The 24,550-nt window shown below is 41.7% G+C and overlaps 1 protein-coding gene and 1 long non-coding RNA gene across 2 annotated transcripts in view; one reads left to right on the forward strand and one right to left on the reverse strand.

The window, feature by feature from the left end:
- The window catches only part of PDZD8 (PDZ domain containing 8), a 57,977-nt gene extending 38,250 nt beyond the window's left edge, over nt 1-19,727 (reverse strand). Inside the window, exon 1 of the mRNA XM_066240041.1 lies at nt 18,619-19,727. Coding sequence (XP_066096138.1) covers nt 18,619-19,475 — 857 coding nt within the window. The 5' untranslated portion in view covers nt 19,476-19,727. The remainder of the gene's footprint in view (nt 1-18,618) is intronic.
- A 1,840-nt stretch (nt 19,728-21,567) lies between these two features.
- On the forward strand, nt 21,568-24,501 carry LOC136310818 (uncharacterized). Its single transcript, XR_010726618.1, has 2 exons — nt 21,568-21,708; nt 24,385-24,501. It is a non-coding gene; the product is annotated as an uncharacterized lncRNA (long non-coding RNA).
- The last annotated feature ends 49 nt before the right edge of the window (nt 24,502-24,550 follow it).

Below are 24,550 nucleotides of genomic sequence, written 5' to 3' on the forward strand. Positions count from 1 at the left end.
CGGGTTACAGCAGAGTGAGTGACCCCTTGCTCAAGCCAGCGACCCCGTGCTCAAGCCCAGATGAGCCCGCGCTCAAGCCGGCGACCTCGGTTTCAAACCTGGGTCCTCTGCGTCTCAGTCCAACGCTCTATTCACTGCGCCACTGCCTGGTCAGGTAGAATTTTTGTTCCTTAACAGTACCAACTGGAGGTCCTCCCTACTCCTCAAAGCCTATACAAATCCTAAACACTTTCTATAATGGGTTTTAGGTCCTAGATCAGCACAGGTCACAGCCTTAAGGTATCCCACCCCACAAAGGAATCCAAACAATAAAGCAGGGCTACTTCTACGGCTTCCTTTTATCTCCCCATTCTACTACATATACTTCTTCAGAACTTATTAGCCTTTATCTCCTGTTAATTTACCAGCTTTAAAATGTTAGTTTTCTCACTCAAGTTCCCAGAAAACTAGGTTTCTTTAACTAGCTACCCATACTTCACCCTACAAAAAACTTAAAAAACCAAACCAGAAAGATAGATTTCTAAGACGACGGCATGAGGGGTTCCAATGACCTATATTCCCCAGTGAGGCTGGTGAAAATTATTCCAACTAAGACAGCAACAATATATTGAAAGCCTCTGAAGTGGTCCTAAGGGCACACCACAAATGAAGAAACTTCTAAAGAAAATCTACAAAATTTTGGTAAGAAAGGTGAGAGCCCATGGTGTCTGACCAAGACTTCCTTCCAAAAACTCAGCAAGAAAGAGATTCTGCATCAGACTGCTACAGCTCAGAACACATCTGCCTGCCCCTGGGTCCCCATCACAGGGCTTTCTCCCTGGGAGGAGCAGGACATCAGTGTTTCTCATCCGGGTCTCAACTCCCTGGCACGGAGGCTAAGTTCCAGGCAAGCACAGTCACAACATGCAACTCCCTTCTTGACCCAGCCCCTATTTGTGGAATGGTTTTGAATGCTGCTCTGTTCACTTTGTAAAAATTCAATTAACTGAATTTTTATGATTAGTATACTCTAGTGAGAGTTTAAAAAAAATATTAACTTAAAAATGTGAATTACTTTGGTAACATTTTATTTATTTTTAAAAAGATTTTATTTATTCATTTTAGAGAGGGGGAAGAGAGAAAAAGAGAGAAAGAGAGAGAAGGAAGCATTAACTCCCATATGTGCCTTGACCAGGCAAGCCCAGGGTTTTGAACCAGCGACCTCAGCGTTCCACGTCAACGCTATATCCACTGTGCCACCACAGGTCAGGCTACTTTGGTAACATTTTAAAAAATATATAATTTTACACTTAAGAGTAGCTAAGCCTTGTTCTCATATGTGAATCTGAGAGAATCTTTTTTAACATCTAAAATATGTTTTTGCTCTAAGATGTTTCTTCAAGGCTGCTCTGTGAGCACCCTGAATGCCAGCTGGTGGCAATTCCATCACATGGCAGCAGAAAAACTGTTTGCAAACACTATGATCTTTAGAGAAAAAAGGTTTACTACAAACCCAATATAAAAATATTCTGAGATCTCAATCTACTCTTGACTTCAGCACAGCCTTGTGTGCCCTTGGCAAAGAAATACAGCAGCTAGAGTTTTCACAGCTCAACCAACAAGAAAACTTTCTACCACTTACAGCTAGCTAAAAAAGGACAGTTGTCTCACTGCACTGCATGCCTTCTATGTCTAGAAGTATCTGGGCAGTTGATGAGGCTGTGTCAAGAAGGGAAGGTGTTATTAAAAAAACCCACAAAATTTAAAATCATACAAATAAAGAGTATAGTCCCAACTCCTAGATATTTGTTTCAGAATAATCAAGGGAGGGGAGTGTGGGAAGATAGAGATAATCAAACGTGGCCACAAGTTAATTATTTTGCTACAGATTGTGGGGGTTCACCGAACTACTGACTTCTAAGTAAGTTTGAAATTTTCCATAATGAAGAATTAGAACAGGTTTGTTCAGCCTGACCAGCGGTGCCGCAGTGGAAAAGAATCAACCTGGGATGCTGAAGTCGCCGGTTCAAAACCCTGCACTTGTCTGGTCAAGGCACATATAGGAGTTGATGGTTCCTGCTCCTCCCCCCTTTCTCTCTCTCTCTCTCTCCTCTCTAAAATGAATAAGTAAAAATTAAAAAAAAAAAACAGAACAAAACAGGTTTGTTCTGTATACTTATTCATTATAGAGAGGGGAGAGAGAGAGAGAGAGAGAGAAGGGGGGAGGAGCAGAAAGCATCAACTCCCATATGTGCCTTGACCAGGCAAGCCCAGGGTTTTGAACTGGCAACCTCAGCATTTCCAGGTTGACACTTTATCCACTGCGCCACCACAGGTCAGGCTGTTCTGTATACTAAAACAACCTGAGTTCCGTCTTCCTGTTCCTCTTCTATACCTTCCTTAGCTCATTTGCTTTTACTGCTTCTATAAGTTCCAAATACTTATGCTTAAAAGTAAATTAACACTTATTCTTCAAACTTGTTCCTCCTGTCCTGTTTCTTATTGGCACCACCAATTTAATAGACACTTGGAAACCTAAAGTTACCGCCTACTCCTCTCCTTCTTACAACCAGTGAGTGCCACCTCCAGTCCCCTCCATAAAGTGACTCTTCTGCTGTTGGTCTGTGTTTCCTATTGGCCTGGTTCAGGTTTTCACAGTGTTAGAATGTTGTGATTTCTAAAATTATGCTTCCTCTTTTAAAACAAAAACAAAAGCCTCTATTTCTTTTCTTAAATAAGAAGCTATCTCACATGACTATTACAAAGACATAGAGAGTTCACAGATGTGGAGCATCTTGTAGAGATCTTGGCATGTAATGGGCACACCGAACCTGGTTTTCTTCTTTCTCTGAGCTCAACTTTTATCCAACTGGCTTCCTCACTGAATCTCTAACGCGATCACATAATATCCTGATTCTGTCCCTTCACTATTTCTTCCACTTCCATCCCATTTCTCGTGTCTAAAGCTAAACTGTCCTTGAACAGTCAGTTCAAATGTCATTTCATCCTTTCACAGCTATGCTCACTTGAGAATAGAGACACCAATCAAAGTTCGAAACTCAGACTACAGTCTTATTTCAGGCTCAGAAATACAGACAACATTATAGCCTACCTTAGGAAGGAAGCAGAACAAGCAGTCACAAACAGGCCATTTGGGAGTTCTGTGTGCTTTTTGCCTTTTATTCTCACATAAGAAACGAGCAAACATGTGTGTGCTCCAAATTCTCCTAAACCAAATATAAACTAGATAAATCAGGTGATCGTTTTCAAAATGTTTCTTCATTTATTGTCCTTCAGAGACACATCAGTATTCTTTTAAGTAATGAGTCCCTCTGCTGCACTTAAATATAATTACAAAACCTCAATCAGCCATGATTTTATGGTGCACATTATTATGTAAAGTATGTCACACTATTATAAAATTACATGTAAGCTAGAAAGAAAACAAAGTACAAGTGGTTCAAAATACTCTTAATGTTCTCTGTGTATTGAATGAGCCTAAATTTTCTATTTTACTTAGGCAGTTCAATTTATATTACATTAAAGACAATTCATACCTAAGCTCCCCTAGGCTTACTAAGGCTTGTGCTGCCATATAACTTCTCCTAAGAGACTGCTTGCTAACCAGTGATCCCATCACTAGCCACACCTGGTAAGCTCCTTTTCACTACTGAAGTTGTATTTAAAAATCACCCCCTCTCTGTAATCCCCCCACGTCTCTCGCGCTTGCTTCCTCATCTGTGTTCCAAAAGCACTTTATTCTGCTATTCACAATTCTGCCATGCCGCTAGTCACCCTGCTTCCATGTCTGTCTCCTTCCAGCTCTCCCCAGATCCCCCACCCTCCCAACTACATTCTGAGACTGAGGAAAAGGGGTCCTGGGAGGTAGTACAGAGAGTGGTTAAGAGCAGACTCCGAGTTAAGCAGCAGGCCTAGGAATGCCCTTCTGGACTTCCCAGCAATATGGCCTGGAGCGAACTCTGACTTTAAGCCTCAGTTTCCTCATGTGCAAAAGGAGGGTAGTAAGTGCGCCTCCGCCTCCCAGTGCTGTTGCAAGGATTACAGGCAATAACGAAAAGCGCCTCTCATGCCTCACTTGCCAGCTTCTTTCTGACGAGGCAGTTTAAAGCGCTAAGCACACAGGTTTCAGAGTCAGTACTTGGTTCTGAATTGTGGTTCTAGCACTCACTAGCTTTGAGACCATGGGCAAACTACTTCACCTTGAAAGCCTCAGTTTCTTCATCTGTAGAAGAATGTTATTGATTAGATGAGAAAGTTCATATAAGCATTTGGCACAGCAATTTCCTATCACACTTTCTATTTATCTATTTTAAGGCTGGTCTCCTAGACACATTTTAGACAGCAAATGCTTCCTCTTCACAAGGAATCATTTCAGAACTCAGCTTTCACCATGTATAATGCTAAAGGTCATAGCTATTGGTCTTCCTCAGATTTCAGATTCTACTTGGCCATAAATTCCATTACCATACTAGTTGATTTTTTTAAATTGTGTTCTTTGTGAGGCTATCAAATTAACAATAGGCAATATGCCTCCCTACCTGAAGTATCACCTTTCTACCTGTGTGTCATGAAGCTTTATAACCAAGGCTTACAATTAAGTGAATAGATTAAGAAACTGACTTATAGAAACCAATGGAGAATCATTCTATTTATGGAATTCCTTGGTGTACACTATGCTGACAAAGCCCACACTTGGGAAAGTGATTTTGATTTCTGTACTCCTAAGGAGAAAAAAATACTCCAGAATAGTTGTGAAACTAAGAGCCAGGATAAAAAACACAAAATCCTTACCCCCACTCTTCCACATATTCTCTACCTAATAAGAAATGTTCACTGTTACCCAAACTCCTAATTCTTCATAGAATAATCAATATCTAAAATGCTTCACAATTTCCTGAAGTGGTTTTATATATACACTGAACAAAAGAATGGTAATAGAGGCTGCAGGTGCCTCATAACAGAACTCAATAGCTGGTGACTCAAAGGTGAGTCAATGTTAACTGATATCCTGTACACCAGAGATAAAGTATCAAATGAGTTGCTCAGGGATCCAAATGTCTGATAAATCTCGTATCTTTTTATGTTCATCATGACCCATAACATGAGGGTCCCTTACCATAGCCTATGATCAATTAAATTAAAATTCTCAGTTTTAATAAAGCTTAAAAAAGGGGGATAGAGAGAACAGAACCAGAAGAATTGTGCTCAAATCCAAATTCCTTGTACTTCTCTTTACCAGCTCCCCAATACATGTCTTTAAATAAGTGAATATAAAAATTACCACTTTCGCCTGACCAGGCGATGGCGCAGTGGATAGAATGTCAGACTGGGATGTGTAGGGCCCAGGTTCGAGACCGCAAGGTTGCCAGCTTGAGCGTGGGCTCATCTGGTTTGAGCAAGGCTCACCAGCTTGAGCCCAAGGTCGTTGGCTCGAGCAAGGGGTCACTTGGTCTGCTGTAGCCCCTCAGTCAAGGCACATATGAGAAATCAATCAATGAACAACTAAGGAGTCGCAATGAAGAACTGATGTTTCTCAGGCCCTGGTCGGTTGGCTCAGTGGTAGAGCATCGGCCTGGTGTGCAGGAGTCCCAGGTTTGATTCCCGGCCAGAGCACACAGGAGAAGCGCCCATCTGCTTCTCCACCCCTCCCCCTCCCCCCTCTCCTTCCTCTCTGTCTCTCTCTTCCCCTCCCACAGCCAAGGCTCCATTGGAGCAAAGTTGGCCCGTGCACTGAGGACGGCTCCATGGCCTCTGCCTCGGCCCTGGTTGCAACAGAGCAATGCCCCAGATGGGCAGAGCATCGCCCCCCTGGTGGGCATGCCGGGTGGATCCTGGTTGGGCGCATGCGGGAGTCTGTCTGACTGCCTCCCCGTTTCCAACTTCAGAAAAAAATAATAATAATAAAAGAATTGATGTTTCTCATCTCTCTCCCTTCCTGCCTGCCCATCTGTCCCTATCTCTATCTCTGCCACAAAAAAAAAAAAAATTACCACTTTCTATGTTTCTAGCGCATCTGTAAATTAATACATGCTTTCATATACATCCTTGGTTCTCATGACTTAACAATGTACAGCCTTATAAATCTTATTTCACATATGAAGAAACTAAAGATGAGAAAGTTCAAGTGGTATTCCATGATCACATAGTAAATGGCACAGTCAAAACTATAATGACCCACTCAACCTTGTGCTTCCTATAACAACAAGGTGTACAAGCAATACTATACATCAACTGAAAATAATGTATATATCTAGTATTTTTGAAAGTTAACTTAGCAAGCGAGGCAACAGGAGTCCCTAGGTTATGATAAAAATAAGTAAACTTCAGGGTAGACCAGTAGTCCTCAAATATTTTGTTCACAAAATTCCTATACATTTTTAGAAATTACCTGTAGTAAGGACTCCAGAGAGCTGTTGTTATATCTACTGATATTTACTGCATTCGAAATTTAAAATAATACTTTTAAACATAAGAATTACACAAACTCACATTCCATTAGCCATCAGTGTGATAATGTCATTATACGGCATGTAACTCCTAGAAAACTCCATCATACAGTTGTGAGAGAATGAGAGTGAAAAAGGCAAATAACAACTCTTAAATTCTAAATGATAACCCATTGTCTTACTATAAGGACATCACTTCTTACTAGATTAAAAATAAAACTTGAAGGAAGAAAGGACTGTTTTCTTTATTCTCTCTTAGCACTAATTATCTTTGCAGTACATAGTGCCTGGACAAAGATGATATCAAACATCTACTGAGTAAATTTGAATGTCTTCTGAAGTCTAGTGGATGGGGGAAGAGAAAACATCTTAAGGCAAAATTATTACCTCCCTACTATAGTAAAGACAATGAACAATAAGATAAATAAGACAGGTGTCTGATCTTCTAAAGCCAGTCAGATGTATCAAACGGACAAAAACTCCATTCTAGGTACGAAGTAAAGACAAAGATTGATCAAGAGAAATGAGAAAGTTAATATATACTTTTAACTGTTTAGCTTTCTCATTTCTCTGAATCCCCCCAAAAAGTAGCAGAGCTCCTTCTGAAATATGATTTTGAATTTTATCTGTATCACTCTCTTAGCTCATCATTACCTAAAACCGGAACTTATTAAATGAAAATATTTTAAAGATGATTCGTACCTGCATATTTGAGAAAAATCCTAAATTAGACCTATGCAAAAGTAACAGAGAAGTGAATAATGATATCGCAATTTACATAATTATTTTCTCTAAGAATTTCAACAACTTTAGATTTTTACTTCAACAACTTTAGATTTTTACTTCAGACAGTCTCAAAAATAGCAAGTTACACAATTTTCCCAAGGATACACTAAATGAACAAATCAATAGTAATTCCAGAAATAAAACAAATTCCTCATGATGTAATCTTACTGTTTCAGGGTAAGAGGCTGTTACTTTTTTCTTTAACTTATTTATTGACTTTAGAGAGAGAGTAAAAGAGAGAGAGAAACATCAATTGTGTCCCACTTATTTATGCACTCATTGGTTGATTCTTGTATGTGCCTGAATGGGGATCGAACCTTCGGGCATTGGGATGATGCTCTAACTGAGCTACCAAGCCAGGGCAGGGGCTGAGTTACTTTTAAGAGAAATCTTAAGAGCACAGAGCACTCCCAAGGCTCCAACAATTATTACCATAGAGTCTGGTTTAATAAATTGTTGACTGACATGAATCTTGGAATAACTGAGTCCAAATTCTAATTCTATAGTACTAAAAAATTCAAATATTAGAGTAATTTATCCAAATATTTTAAGTAGCAATTTATTTTTTAAATGGCCTATAATTTAGATAAATTGTATTCATGGGCTTTATTATAGACTAAAACTGTCACAAATCTTCTCATTATACTTCATTAATCTCAAAAATATCTAAAATAAATTCAATCTGAATTATCTATCACTCCAGTATTAGTTTTAAAAAGACACGTATTTTGCTACAAACATATTTTAAATTATTTTAATGTCAAGAGACTGCAATTCTAGTCCTATTAAAATCTGAAGTTAAATACTGAGAACTAATAACCTTTCCAAATATTAAAATAGATCAGACACCAACCTGTCCTAAATTTTACAGAAAATATTATACTTAATAATGGTGAGGAAAAAAAAGATTTTCAATTCATTATAAAAATAATTATCACACAATACAATCAGCTATAATAGAATGGTTCTTATTTCAGCTACAGCAAGTTTCACAGAACTAAAAGCTTTGAATTATTTACTTGCTTGACCAATTAACTAAGGTAGCAAGATTGTGTAGTCAGCAACCACAATAATCCTTAGTAAAGAGGATGAGCATAATCTAGCATTCATGAGACTACTGTTTATAAATTGGCATATAACTCAAAAAACAGATATACTATTTACTAGATATTAATATTTGCATTAGTTATATATAAGAACAGAATACAGTCAATTTTCAAAATATAGATTCTTGTAGTCAGCTACTAAACAGAAGTTATATCTGCCCATTGCTACTTAAGATTTTACAGCAAAATGTAGTAGTCATTTACATAGATTATACAGGTAGGATATAGAGTTCATCCTAGGAGATATACCAACTTGTAAACATATTTAAAGCACAAATACCTATTTTAAATGGCATGTACCTTACCAACAAAACAAGTATACGTAACAGGTACCTAATACAAAATAATAAACCTAACTAAAACATTTTTACTGTGCTGTTCACAGCATTTTTGTTTTTAAACATATACCATCAAGAACCAACTATGCTGGGAAGTGGGAAGTTTTCTGGCTTTTTTACCAATACAATGCAAATCAAAGCACAGATATTTCAGTACTCCACCATATCATCAGCTCCAGCTACAATACATGAAGTATTCATGGGCATAAACACCCAATGTACTGATTGTAGAAGAAAGAAAAATACTCTACTGATTGCATAAAAATTGGTAATTATGCACCAGAGCAGTAAAAATAAGTTTTACTGTTATTTTATACCAGTCCAAGGAAAGTATAATCTAGTTTATCAATACCGACCTTTCCTAAGAAAGTGGAATTAAAAGCAAAGGCTTCTGGAGTGCCAGAGAAGGTTACAAACAGATTCACATTTTGATTTTGCTTGTGTGTGGAAATGAGAGAAGGTGTTCATAAGAAGTCCCACAGACCTTGAAGTTAGCATGGCTAATGGTTGGCGACCTCCAGCAGCATTACTAATGCACATATGCATATGTGCACGTGTTTCTGTGTGTTCGGGCAGCGCACTCCTTTTTAATACCGATTTTACAAAGAGAATTGGATTAAATATCATCACCCCGCGTTTACAACCACCTTCAAGCATAAAAGGCTAAATAAGATATGTTCTATATATTTTGTTTAAGAAATTTAAAGAATACAGGTACTCTTTAGATCTAGCACTTCAGTTCACTCTGTGAAAATTAATCAAATGTACACCTAGGATTTGGGCAGTGTGTATGTACATATACAAACACATGCATAGGCATATATATTGCTCACAAAAATTAGGAGATATTTCAAAATGAACATGAACATCAGAAAAGCAAACGACCAGTCAAAGAAAATTGTTCTGATGGGCGCATGCTTGCAGTGTGGGAACAGCCAGGAATCAGAGTGGACCAAGAGGAAGTGTTACAGAAGACATCAGAGAAAGAGAGAATGCCAGAGGGGAGTAAAGTAGTGAATGAATTCGATCCATACATACTGCCTGGAGTAATGCCCATATTACACTTACAAACCAATGTGGAGGGTCAGGTTTTTATTATACTCCCCATTTTATTAATTAAGGACAAAGGGAGGAGGAGATAGAAAAGGAGATACAAAGGGGGGGAGGGGGAGAGAGAGAATGGGGAGCAGAGAGTGAGAGAGAGGCACCTCCTAAGTATATAAGAATCTTCTATACATGTGTTTCAGCACAGAGTTAAATGTACACCTCAAACAACATTTTCAGGGGGATAAAATTAAAAGGTAGGAGTACATTCTTAACTTATTTATGCTCCTAAATACTATTAGAACATTTGTAAAAACCTAGCCAAAACAACAAGAACTAAAAACTGAAAAAGAAGGAACCTAGTATCTACACAAAGATATAGGTAGAAAAATGTTTATGGTATCATTATTTATATTAGTGAGAAACAAATTTTTTTAAAAGGAATTGGTTAACCCATAGTACTTCTGACTAATGTAATTCTAAGTACCCGTTAAAACAAATGAAGTAGATATAGTTAGAAAACCCAAGATATCGGAAGCAAAAACTCCCCCAAAACAAAAGAAGCAAGATATTAACACTGGGTACCAACTATGATTCTGCTTTATAAATCAATAAATTAGAATAGATTTAGAACAAATATGGATACAGAGTCCCCACATTTGTTTTCTTTAAAGATATTACAAGAGTTTTCACTTTGATATTTCATACTTTCTAACTAAATTTTTACAATGAGCTCATCACTCATTTGAAAGGGGAAAATTTGTAATATGTCATCTAGCTGCTAGGTGCCTGACGTATCAAGTATGGTCTGAAATATTTCTAGCAAAATGTCTGACAAATGTAGGATAATCAATATGTATATATTAATATAATTAGATGCTAAAGGAAAGACATTTATTCAGTAGGTATCATAATCATGTATGTGACATTTATTATACCCAATTAGATAAATTTCCGTTTCCATTTTATAGATACAGACACTGAGATTAAGCAAAAAGAAGGCCTTTGTCTAAGGCAGGCATCCCCAAACTGCGGCCTGTGCATGGGGCCCCGAGGCCATTTATCCGGCCTGTAGCACTTCCGGAAGGGGCACCTCTTTCACTGGTGGTCAGTGAGAGGAGCACTGTGTGTGGTGGCCTCCAACGGTCTGAGGGACAGTGAACTGGCCACCTGTGTAAAAAGTTTGAGGACCCCTGGTAAGGTTTCTTGCTCAGTATAGTGCTAAAGCTCTATAGACTAAAACAGACAACTTACACTTGTACACACTACTCCAAAGTTCTATAGACTAAAACAGACAACTTACACTTCTCTATAGCCTCAACCCAAAAGAATGAAATCAGTCTCTACTGGCAGGCTCTACTCTGTACCTGCAGTTCTATTCACTGAAGGTCAATGGCCCTTATATCTTATTCTTCCCTAGTACAAACACAGCAGTATGTGGTTTTATGACAGTCTTAGAAATGTGGCAAGAGAGATTTTGAAACTACTCTGTAAAACTTCTACTAATAGCCAGGTAGTTGCTTTATGACTTTCCAATCAAGTGTGATGTGCTCTGATGCCTAGCCAAAAGTGTTTCTGGGGCCTATGGCTCTAGGGAGGAACAAAGGGATGTTTTAACAGCACTTGCTTCCTGGTGCCCTTGTTCTGAGAAAATGGAGAATGTGATGGGAAGAAACGCTGGGTCAGTATTAACTTCTAAACAAGGTATTTAGTGTTAGAAACTCTTATTGAACAATATACTCAAAAATGTCTCAGCCTGTTATAGAGAATCTTAATAAGGTGGTGAGGGGAGAGACAGGCTGAACTTTCTTGAACAGAGGTTTTTTAGAAATGCTTGAGCTACATGAATCCTGAACACTTGTCTATGCATTTTTCTGCAGAGTATCCAGTTTTTATTAGCTTTCTAAAATGATATGACTGAAAAACAGGTTGAAGAGTATCTTTCAACGTACAGTATATGCATATGTGCTCCTTTCTGGCAGGCATTTAAGAATAGTTGGGGTTTTCTGTCTGCTTTTTTAGGGTTTTTTGTTTAAGAGGTTAGAGCAAACCTTTTTTATAAAGGGCCAGGCAGTAAATATTTTAGAATCTGTGGGTCCATATGACCTGTCACATATATTTTTTTCATTTTTTGAATTTTAAATGTAAAGTTTAAAAATGTAAAAAAACAATTCTCACCTTGTGGAGCTGATACCAGTGTGTGTGCAAACGCCTATGCCTGCATAAGTAACAGAGCTTGCGCTTGGGGAATCTGGGTCTTTTTTTTAGACTTTCAGAAAGTCATCAACCCCTCTAAACCTAAGTTTCCACGTCTGTAAAAGTTACTGACTTCTCAAACACAGTAGTAGTTTTAGCCACTGAGATAGCAAGTATATGGAGCTGTATGCCAGAACCTGGCATACAGTAAGCAATTTAGTGTCCTTGCCTCTACCTATGCGATAGAGCATTAGTAATATTTGTAAGTCAATATTAAGTGTTTGATCAGGCATGCTCCTCCAATACAATCAACTTTATAATAATCTCCTTTGGCTATTTCCAGGAACAAATTGAGGCTTTCCTAGAAAGCCAACAGATCTGTGTATTACTGATTAGAATTTAACATTCTCCTCATAATTACTCTTCTCTGTTCCAGGTGTAAATTAAATTTCTTTGTAAGCAAAGACTTAATTGATCAATTCATTATTTTCCATCTAAATGTTTTTTTTAAACATCTAAATCACAATAATTAAAAACAGCTTTAAGAAAACCCAACTTACAAGAAGTAAAACGAAACAATAAATTGGGGTATATTTTGGTGTACCAAGGAATCTAAGGTCACAAAACATCATACAAAACAAAATCATCAGGTCTGTGTCCTAGGACAGATACTGATCTCTCCTCTAACTGTTTCTCACAAAACTGAAGGTCTTAAAGATATTCAAATGCCGTTTAAGTGAGCTTTACTTATTTTCCCACCTGACCAGGGGTGGCACAGTGGATCAAGCATGACCTGGAACGCAGAGGTCACTGGTTCAAAACCCTGGGCTTGCCCAGTCAAGGCACTACCTGAAGCAACCATGAGTTAATGCTTCCTGCTCCTCCCGCACCCCTTCTCACACTCTCTCTCCTCTCTCTACAGTGAATAAACAATATTGTAAAAAAAACTGTGGTTTTCCCCTGAAAGACTAACCGTCTTGATAGAATGAATTGTGTCATAACCATCACCTTCATCATACCCACCACAACACTAGGTATTGGTAATCCTCAGAAAGTAGCTAATGAAAATAAATGATTTTCTAAAAACAATAATTATTTATCTCTGTGACAACAAATGACCTTTCAATTCCTTTTATATAGAGATATTCATCTGAGTAGTAGTACAAGAAAAAGCATAAAAGAAAAAAAATTAGCTATGACATTACATCATTACTCCAGAATAGCCAGAATTATATACTATGACCTTGTGTCCACTATCCCAAATATATAGTTCTTAACACTAGTACGTCAAACTATGATTCCTATAATCACAAAGAATTGTAATAGCTATTTTATAGTATTTTCCAGCCTCAGACATATTTAAAGTCCATATTTAGAAAAGTATGAAAGAGTTAAGTGAATAAATACAGTATATTACTCTTAATTTTATAAATGATTTTGTCAGCTTCCAGAAAATTTACTTTGAAAGTTTTTAAGATAATATGGATTACTCAAAACCATCTTTACCTCAAATAATTGGTAAATAAAAAAAGCAATAATTAACATTAAGAATAAATGTTGTACTTCCCCAAAGAAGAAATAACTCAATTGCAAATCACATTTTGAATATGAGGCCTTCCAGACCAAGCCTAATTTACTTCTCTGGAATAAATGGTATATTTGGAGAAGATAAATATGAAAACAGCTCTAACTAAATACAGCTTTGTCCTTGTCTTTAATGAGGACAGTGGTCCTCCTCTATCTCCAGTCACTAAGAATGTTAAAAAATGTCCATAAATATTTATCAGAATGTTTTTTAGGAGTAAAAAACAGTTACAACAAAACAGTTCTATTCAACCCTGACCGGTTGGCTCAGTGGTAGAGCATCGGCTTGGTGTGTGGATGTCCCGAGTTGGATTCCCAGTCAGGGCACACAGAAGTGCCCATCTGCTTCTCTACCCCTCCTGCTCTCTCTTTTCTCTTTTTATCTCTCTTTCCTGCTCCTACAGCCATGGCTCAGTTGGAGCAAATTGGCCCTTGGTGCTGAGGATGGCTACATGGCCTGGCCTCAGGCACTAAAATAGCTTGGTTGCCAAGCAACAGAGTAATGGCCCCAAATGGGCAGAGCATTGCCCCATAGGGGGCTTTGCAGGTAGATCCCAGTCAGGGTGCATGCGGAAGTCTGTCTCTGCTTCCCCACTTCTCACTTAAGGAAAAAAAAAAATAGTTATATTCAGAAGACATTCCATGAACCTGAAAAGTTACATTTTCCCCAAATATTTGTTCCATACTCATTCATTAAATTAAAATAATGTCAATAAGTAGATGCATACCCCCCCATTGCTCAGAGATCAGAAAAGTTAGTGAAATGCTGCCATTATCTACGTTCTTACTATTACTATACTGCAGAGAAATGGAAAATGTTTCAAGGGATCTACAAAATATTTCTGGCAAAATGACTTTTTAAAATTCAACATTATATTGATGTCTGTCACGAAACTGTTCAATGACAGTCCCTTCAAAAATACCACTATGTAGCTATTAACTCATCCCATTTTCCCTGATTAGCAACAGTAATGCTCTCCAGTAAGTGAGGGTCTCAAAGTCATATGAAGACAGGCCAGGCAGGTACCATCAGTAAGGGTAATAAGCAGGTGGGAACTATAAACTACACAGAAGAGCTTCCTGTAGCTGCTACTAGACTCCATCTCTCCACCCAGTTATTGCTGTGAGGAATGCAGCCCTGGTACCACAAGACCTTCCAACTGTTCCTAAGAGAAGCCAGAAGTCCAAATCATGCAAAATCTTCCATTGTAAACGCTGGCAATTAAGAAACAACAAACAAACAATACACAATTCAAACACAATAAAATGTATCTGCAAAGTGAATTTGGCCTTATAGCAGTCCTTAACCAGTGCTAGCTACACAGCAGTAATACCCTAGCACCAGAGAAGCCTCAGTAAGAATCTCAAATATTTGCATCCCAAACCTTAAACTCTCCAGGACTATTTATAGTCATATTTCATGTTGAAGACGGATTCTCCATGTAGTCAAGAACATTAGTGGTATCTTTCTCTCTAATTTTTGGGTTCATTTTTTTAAAAATACTACTACTTTTAACTATTTTGAAATACACATTTTAAGAAAAATATTAAAACAAGATTAAGGTGGCTGAATTTAGAATTATTAGTAAAATTAGAATTATAATATTTAGAAAATGTATACATATTAAAACTTTTAAAAGACTATATAATGTTTTACAAATTGTGTTAAGTAAAATGAAGTGTCAATCAGCTGGGTCCTTAGAAAGCAACCACTTGACTTCCTTCACATCTCTAGATGAGCCATCAGGAACTGGCAGTCCTGATGAACCACCTTCACCTTAGCGATATGAAAATGGGAAAACAAATGGAGGGAAGAAGTGACAGCGATGTTAAATGGCAAGATATTTCTGTTATATAACAATGTCCAAGGATCCTAAGACTCAATACAATTTTCTTCACTGCTTTAGCTCTACTAAGTAGATTAGATGGCTAAAAAGGATAAACTAGCAAGACCTTCTATTTGGAAACAAAATCTGCTGGATTAGAAAAAAAATGCTACGTGGGGCAGCACCCAAAGATTTAATCCCTTAAGAACAAGGTGGTATAGTTTAACAGAAAGGCAGCCTGGCTTTATCAGAGCTTGATTTCACCGCTTCACAGCTGTACGACTTTAAGAAAGTTATTTAACTACTCTGAGCACTGTGCTCTCATCTATAAAAAAGGATAAACACTAGCTACTTTAATTCTCATTATGAGAATGGTGATACATCTTAAATGTGTTTTAATTTGTTCTCTTAGCTGAAACCTGAATCGCTTCACATCAGTAGTTTAAAACACTTCTGATAGAACTGCTACACACACAGAGAACTCAACAATTCCTAAAACAGTCCTTTCCATCCTCACACTTTTCTTTTTTTTACTAAACTAAAATCAGCTTACTTCAACCCAATCAAATTACATTCTAGTTTAAATCTTATTAAGTACAGCTAATTCAATTCTCACTAAACTCTAAGCCAGGGGTCCCCAAACTATGGCCCGCGGGCCGCATGCGGCCCCCTGAGGCCATTTATCCGGCCCCGCCGCTCTTCTGGAAGGGGCACCTCTTTCATTGGTGGTCAGTGAGAGGAGCATAGTTCCCATTGAAATACTGGTCAGTTTGTTGATTTAAATTTACTTGTTCTTTATATTAAATATTGTATTTGTTCCCGTTTTGTTTTTTTACTTTAAAATAAGATATGTGCAGTGTGCATAAGGATTTGTTCATAGTTTTTTTTATAGTCCGGCCCTCCAACGGTCTGAGGGCCAGTGAACTGGCCCCCTGTGTAAAAAGTTTGGGGACCCCTGCTCTAAGCTCCACAAAGACTGAAGCTGTTAAGGATTGAAGCCCCAGCACCTAACAATGATGAGCACATAGTAGGTGTACAATATTTACAGATTAAGTGATACATTCTGTGCAGTATTTACTGATTGACCACTGAAATGCCTTCAATATAAAGAGCACAAATGTGTACATTTCCAGAGGTGATTACTTAATGTTAAGGTTTAAAAGTTGAAATATAAATAACCAAATACATGCTATTTTAAAAAAAATCCCTTCAGCTAAAGTAAATTAAAGCAATTTAGCTGTATTTTAAGTGGTGATGCTGTTCCTTCAAAGCAATGGACCTATTAACAACTTCCTAACTCCTATTCATAATTTCCTTCATATTTAACTGAATTCTAAGTCTAAATTTAAAAAAAAAATCACACCCTCAAAATGATATGGAACCTTAATGCCACTGGCTATTCTGCATATAACCCCCAAATAATAACAAGTTAGTCTAAGTTTATTATCTGAGAGTTACCCAGAAAATATCAGCATCAAAATAGGGATAGAATATTAAAATCTGTAACAACTGGCCCTGGCCGGTTGGCTCAGCGGTAGAGCGTCGGCCTGGCGTGCAGGGGACCCGGGTTTGATTCCCAGCCAGGGCACATAGGAGAAGCGCCCATTTGCTTCTCCACTCCTTCCCCCTCCTTCCTCTCTGTCTCTCTCTTCCCCTCCCTCAGCTGAGGCTCCATTGGAGCAAAGATGGCCTGGGCGCTGGGGATGGCTCCTTGGCCTCTGCCCCAGGCGCTAGAGTGGCTCTGGTCTCGGCAGAGCGATGCCCCGGGAGGGGCAGAGCATCGCCCCTGGTGGGCGTGCCAGGTGGATCCCGGTCGGGCGCATGCGGGAGTCTGTCTGACTGGACTGTCTCCTGTTTCTCCCCGTTTCCAGCTTTAGAAAAAAAAAAAAATCTGTAACAACTTTTCTCATGACGCTCTTAGCAACACACTGCTTAAACACTATAACTGATTTATAATTTAGTTACTTTTGTCCCAGAGCCTAAAGAGCAGGTTCCATGAACTATATTCTATGTCACGGAACAGGAAATCAAACACAGTGAGAGGCCAATTCACTATCCTCTGCAAATCTATAGAAGTATTTCCATTATAAAGTCAATTTCTCCTGCCACCTGACAGTTTTAGTTTTAAGCTCTTACTCTGGGCTAGTAACCTAAACAAAACATAATTAGTAAGGTAACTCTGCCACAAACGCAAGTCAATAATCTATCCCAAACTCAAACATAAAATATTTCTGGGTTATCTGGGCACTAATGCTTGGGACTGAAAGAAAATTAGTAATCTAGACAAAAACAGGCAACATCCACTAACGAGCATTAGGTAAGGCAAATACCAGATTGACATAACTTTATAATAAAGGACAAAATCCAAAAGAATAATTCTGATGAACACAAAATTAAAGGACAGAAAGTGAAGTTAAATATTCAGCAGTTTTAGAATAGATATGTATGACCCTTTCTACTCCAACAACAATCTGTCCCAGACCAAAGTTTGACCCTACAAAACTTTCTTTTTCCTTCCACTTCACCTATAATAAAAACAAATAAAAAAACAAACCCATGTACATGAATCAATAGACTCCATAAAATTAAGCCACCAGGTACAGGAGGGCTTTAAAAAGTTAAAAATCACTACCCATCATTAGAATGCTATATGCAGAATAAATTCAGGTCTTGTGCAGGGACTTTTAACAGCCATAGAGAGTTGAGACACAGGAGAGAGAGCAGGAGGACACTATATATCCCAACTGGTTTCCCTTGGAAAAGTATTCCTTTACAACAGCTAGTACCTCTGCCCTGAAAGCTGTCAGAGCAAAAGTGGCCTGCAGTTGCAAAATAGGACAGCCCTGGGCTACCAGCACTTTCTTCCTGCATGCACTCTGTGTCCAGGAACAATTTCTCAACGTGGCTAAGGTGATGCTGCAAGGTGCCCGTAACGCAGCAACCACAGTTTTCTCAACAGCCCCAGAGCCAGCTCCTGGGAGCTGGGGTGGCCCTCCCTTCCACTTTCAACAGGCTGCTTCTCCGCACGCTGACGGCACCTTGTGTGCCCAAGGACTCGCGAAAAGGTTTCCAGGTTGTACTAACCGACGCCCTCCGGAAGAGAAGGTGTGCGCCACGGGCCTTTACCTGAGCCCGGTGCTGCGCTGGGAAGATCCTGGGAGAAGCAGGCACTGGGGAGGCAGCTTTTGCCCTCGCCACTCACTCCACGCGGGCAGCAGCCTCCTGCCCAAGCCCGACTCCAGCAGCCGGGTCCCCGCGACCCCGAGACACCTGCCCCCTCTCCCGCACTCACCTGATCTTGTAACTGGGGAGGGTGTGCTTGCGCTTGATGACTTTCTTGAGCTGGTTGACGATGATGGAGGTGAGCTGGGGCATGGGCCGCCCTTCAAACTGGGAGCGCACCTCGAAGTCGATCAGCGGGTCCTCCACGAAGGAGAAGAACCAGTGGGTGAACGGCACGCGGGTCAGGACGAAGCGCAGCCTCCCCACCACGCGGGACAGCTTCACGAACAGGTAGGCGGACTTGCCGAAGACCAAGTCCACGTCGATGGCCAGGTGGAAGCCCCCGTTGTACTCCACCTCCGCCTCGAAGGCCAGCTCGTCGGGCGGCGCCTCCCCGTCGGGGCCGTCGGGCTCCCCGGCAGCCGAGGGCACGGCGGGCCGGAGCAGCCGGATGGTCTTGATGAAGGGCACGGTCTCGCCCAGGAACACCTCCCGCAGGCTCAGCCCCTCCAGCAGGCGCCCGGCCGTCTTGGTCTGCAGCAGCTCCTCGAACTCCACCTTGATCTTCTTGGTGACCCAGCGGCGGGCCAGCGCCGTGTCCCGCAGCTCCCGGAACAGGAACAGGATGGTGGCGTTGAGGAAGTAGCAGGTCTCCCGCGTCGGCGGGCCGGGGGTCTCCGGGGTCGGGGTCGGGGTGGCGCCGCCCTCGGGGGCCCCGCCGGAGGGCTCCTCGGCCCCGCCGCCATAGAGGTAGTCCCGCAGGGCCAGGCCCGGCACCGGCCTGATGTAGCGGACGCCGTCGCGCGCGCGGGCGGCCTCGTCCGGCGGCGGCTCGGGCTGCCTGCGGTACAGCAGCAGGAACTGGGCGAGCAGAGTGAGGAAGGAGCCCAGCACGGCCGACGCCAGGATCATGAGCAGCAGCCCCATCCCGCCACCGCCTCCGCCCGGACCGCTGCCCCCGCGCCTGCGGCGCGGCTTTCTTCACGCCGCCGCCTCCGCTGCCTCCATCTTGAGGACATCGGGCGGCGGGCTCCGGGCGAGCGGCACCCTGGGCCTCTTCTGGCGGCTTCGGCCGGCGCCGTACAACGCCCGAGCCTGCGGCAGCCCGCAACTCCTCAGACACTCGGGGAGGCGGTGGGTTAGGCGGCAGCGGCCGTGGCGGCCGCGGGGGCAGGAGGAGGGGGCGGGCCAGCGCGTCCCTTCGCCCTTCGCTCATTGGGTAAACGGCTCATTACGTCACTGGCGTGCTCGCTCCCGGCGGCGCAGCCTGGCAGCCAGCGCCCGGGCGCGCGCGGGTCCTTTTTTTGACTCTTCAGCACCCTCCCTGCCGGCTCCCCTACACCAACATTCCATTCCCCCGCGATCCACGTGGCTGTCACTTCTGAAGCCACTATCGAAATCCGAGAGGATAACTGGGGCCGCCGGTTGGAGGATAAGAAGGCCAGGCGGAGATGGCGAGGCGTGTTTTTGATCCTGGCCATCCCGTTAATTCCTAGCGCGCCCATACGCCCTCCTTGGCCGCGGTCCCTCTGCTGCAGCGTGGTTCTTCCACTCGCGCCCTGCGATGTGGGCTGGCGGCGGCTTTCCCCGCACGGCAGTGCTACAGAGGCTCCGAACTGGACGTCGGGAGACGTCCCAATCCCAGGACAAGAGAGGACTGACCGGCAGCCTCAGAGACCGCGGTCCCTAACCTCCGCTCTGCGTCTGCGGAGGGTAGGCCCTGGGAAGGAGAGACACAGAAACAGTGTAAGATTTACCACCTAAGTGGATGTTCGAGGTTTAAATGAGAAGGAAGTAAAAGAGCTGGGACAGGAAAGGTGAGTGAGATGTCTGGCAGATGGATTAGTGGCTCGTTTTCAAGTTCTTGCAGTGGGTGAAGCCCGTGTGTATTGCCACCTTTAGTCCATCCCTGAGGTGCTTAGTGTTAGCCCCCGCCCATTTTACAGATGCAAACACTGACTCACAGAGGCAAAGAAAGTGGCCTCCTAGGGTGACACAATGGAGCCTGGTTTGTCTAACCCTGAACCCTTGATCACTTTCTCTGTAGCATGACATCGAAATTGCTAGAGTTGGAAGGGGGTTACTGATTCCCTGATGCACTGGAAGGGAGAGTTGAGGATGGGGGATCAGGAGAGTACCTTGACCAAAGCCATAGAGGTAATGTAGCCAGGTAGCCCAGCACGTTGTTATTCCTCATGCCCTCTGGCTACCTGGTTGTTAGATTCTGCTTCTGTGGCTCCAATCACATGGACACCACCACAGTTCTACCTCTGGTTCACGAGGGTCCGATATTACATACCGAAAAGGCAGACCAACCAGTTCTGGTTGGGCCTGAGGAGCCAGGGCAGGGATCCCCTCTAGCCAGCCTTCAAGATCTTCAAGCCAGTGCTTGTCTTGACTCTGGGTGATTCTAAAGCAAACACAGAGCATGGCCACATTCTGACGCACCTGGAGCAGGTACAGGACTTAGGAACCAGTCTCATCTGATCTTACTCATGCCCAGGTATAAGTCCAGATGGTTCTTTTACTACAAAAATGTAAGAAAATTGTCTGCTGGAGAACTAGGCCCAACCCCTCCCATTCCACATCCTAAGGAAGTCCAAAGCCATGCTGGGATTTCTGGGAGCTTGAGGCAACTTCTGTTCTTGAGGTCACCTCTGGCTCCTGGCTTCTGCTTCTGGGCTGCTGCCCCGGTTCTCTACGGTTTCAACCCAAACGGAAAATATAGACTCTTCCTCAATTTCCATCAAAAACTTTGTTTATAAAACATATGCACAGAAAATGTCACAGAAGATGGAGATGGGATAGACAAAAAAAAAAAAAAAAAAACCAGAACACCATAGTTCCTCATGTTACTGAGATACAAAACTCTCAAACTGTATACTGACCTGTCCTGCAACTTGAAATAGTCTTCAAACACTTCCTCACCCACATGGAAAGCTGTTCTTCATGGGAGTGAGTCCTCAGTTTCATATTCCATCTCACAGGCTCCTCCCTCTTCTTTCTTCCCTCCTCTTCTTTCCTATTCCTCAGATTACCCCCCACCCCGAATCCCAAATCTTTGAAATCCATTACAGAGTCCTTTGATTCCCCAACAAAACTGGTCTCCCAAGGGATGCACTCCAGATCCATGAAGAAGCCCAGCACACCTTTTGGGAAGGTAAAATAAAAAGACTTCCCTTGTGTTATAATGGCAACATTGATTGAACAGTTACAATAATAGTAATATTTATACAGCATTGATTATATGCTGTATAACACTTAGCGCCAGGCACAGGGCTAAGTGTTTTCTGTTCCTTATGCCATTTAAAAATCAGAATGTTAGTGAGTGTTGGTTCTGTCCCAACACCCTGCCCAGACCTGGGTAGCCCGCCCAGCCCTCAGCTGGCTGACCCCACCACAGCCCACCTGGGCAGCCCACTCATGGTTCCAATCTGCAAATGTCTGCAAGCTTGGGAGCTTTGGTGCTTTAGCCTTTCACTAGATCATTAGCTAACCCAGGGTTTCTTAACCTCAGCACGATTGTCATTTGGAGTTGGAAAATTCCTTATTGTTAGGAATTTCCTGATTGTGAATTGCAGGAGGTGATACTGTGTAAATAGAAGCTTATTATTTTGATGGCATTCCCTGAAAGAATATAAATTCAGCAACCTTTTTATTTTTCTTGAATATTAATGCTGGTTCATAGAAACTCAAGTCTGAGACTCTAGCTCTGAAAATCTATGATTCTGGGTAGGTATTTGAAAGAAGAAGGTACTGAGCTTGCATACGGACCTTTTAATGAGTTATAAATGATATCTTTGAAATTAAGCTGCCCCAACAGCCTTCATGGGAAGTATCCATTTTAAGGGTAAAGGCGGTTCAATACTGGAAGATATAAGACAAGCATTCTCACCAAGTAGAGGGAGATATGCATCACTTCCGCTGCTAAACTCTGAGTCCTTCCTGGTGACCAGCAAACAGGATGAGAAAGCCAAACCATGTGAATGTGGAGAGTTTGGAAGTAGGGTGAAAACCAACATGATAATGATAGTAATATAAAATAATTCAAATATAGCAAAATACGGTAAAAAACAGAGAAGTTTAGAATGATCTAAAAATGATACATTAAACCATTTTCAAAACTGTCAGGATTCAATATCAACCATTTTTGAATGTCCAAGCCTGTGCCAGGCTCTGGAGATACTGAATGAATAGGACAGAATCCCTGCCTTTGAGGTTGCTAGACACATATGTGCGTAACTGATGTTAGACGCAGTACCTAGTGTGTTGTGAGAACAGAGCCTTCTGAAATTGGATTTATGTTAAAGAGACTGGGAAATCTCCAGGAACTCAGCTGCACAATTTTCAGCTCGTGTTCTGTCAGAAACATGGGAGTGAGATGGCTACTTTTCTCTCTCTGTCTCTCTGTCTCTTCTCTCTCTGCCTCACCCCCCCCTCCCACCCCAACCCATTCCTTCTGGCCCCAACCCCACCGAATATCTTGTCTCTTCAACTCTCTGCAAGTCTGTGCCATTTCCCTCTTGGTTCCTACTTCCTTATAGCCTCGGCTTGCAGGCAGCTTTGAAAGGCACCGGCTCTATACCCAAATCTAGAGGATCCTATGTTTCCAGTGCCTAGTGTGACCTGTTATTTTCAATTTCAAGTGCTGGAGGAGAAACCCTAATCCTTGTATTTATGCCAGAAGGGCTGCTGGTGGGTGGAGCAGTTTCTCCAAGGCTGGGGAGAGGATGGAGAATGAGCATAGATGGGCAGTTGTAGGTCAATAGGGGATGAATGGTCAATTCTAGCTGGGGAATGTGGGAAGTTTCTTGGGGCAAATGGAATTTGCATTGGCCTTTGCTGACTAGAAGGACATTCTAATCAGGAGGAGACCAAAGCTTAGAAATTGGAAATCCAGTAGAGTTTAGTGAAGTTGAGACCAGGATGGTTGGAGGGTGATTTGAAAAGGGTCAGTGCAGGAGGAGAAGAGATAGAGATAAGATAGTCAAGTAGGATTGAGCCACATTAGGAAGAGTTTGAAATGTCAGGGCAAGTTTGGCTTCTGTTTTGCAGTCTTTGTAAAGTCTCCAAAGGTTTTTAAGCAAGAGCATGACTTTAAAACTCTTTTCTTTCCAGCAGCTAAGTATTGATAGCACTGTTGCTAGAGTGATCTTTCTCCAGTACAAATCTGAACTTGTCACTTCATTGCTAAAAATTCTTCAATGACTCTCCACAGCTATATTAATAATAATGGCTGTCATTACATCAAGAGCATAGTAAATGGGAAGCTTTGTGCTCAGCACTTTAGAAGCATGTACATTCTCACAGTTGCCTTTTGGGGTAGGTCACATCATCTCCATTTTATAGATGAGGAAACAGCCCCATAATGCATAATATATAATGCAGATAACCTGATAAAGGTCACTACTTCATGAATAGAGGCGCAGAGGTTTGAACAAGCTCTGTCTAACTGCAAAGCCTCTCATTTTAGGGCAATGTTCTTTTAGGGATACAGTCCAAACTCGTTATCATGGTGTTGGGCAAATGAATTTGTAAAATCTGTATTTTTTGTTTGCTCACTTTTCGTGTTAAAAATTGGCACTGGGCAGCACCAGGTATGTGATCTGTAAAATTACTAATTACCTTTCTGCTTGGGAAGGACCACTGTTATGCTAATATTGCTGGAGGAGAGGTTTTCAAACCAGAAAAGTTTTAAAAGGAGAGAAGGAGAAAGAAGAGAAGCCAAGATGGCAGGGAAAGAGAGAGAAGCCAGTTTAGCAGAGAAAGAAGCCATGTTGGCAGATGGGGAACCAGAGGTGAGGGGCTTTGGGGCTGATGAGGCCTTTGATTCTAGGAGGAACCGGAGAAGATTCTCCTGGTTGTGGAACTGGAGAATGTTTCAGTGGCTTTGGGAGCCCTGTGTGTTTGCTCGTCAGCCGGCGCGAGTCTTGAATAAAGGAATGGCCCACCATTTTTTGGCTCCACTGTTTCTTTACTGTCTGCCCGAATCCAATGGGAAC

The sequence above is a fragment of the Saccopteryx bilineata genome, chromosome 7 (genome assembly GCF_036850765.1).
Source record: "Saccopteryx bilineata isolate mSacBil1 chromosome 7, mSacBil1_pri_phased_curated, whole genome shotgun sequence".
Classification (NCBI taxonomy): domain Eukaryota; kingdom Metazoa; phylum Chordata; class Mammalia; order Chiroptera; family Emballonuridae; genus Saccopteryx; species Saccopteryx bilineata.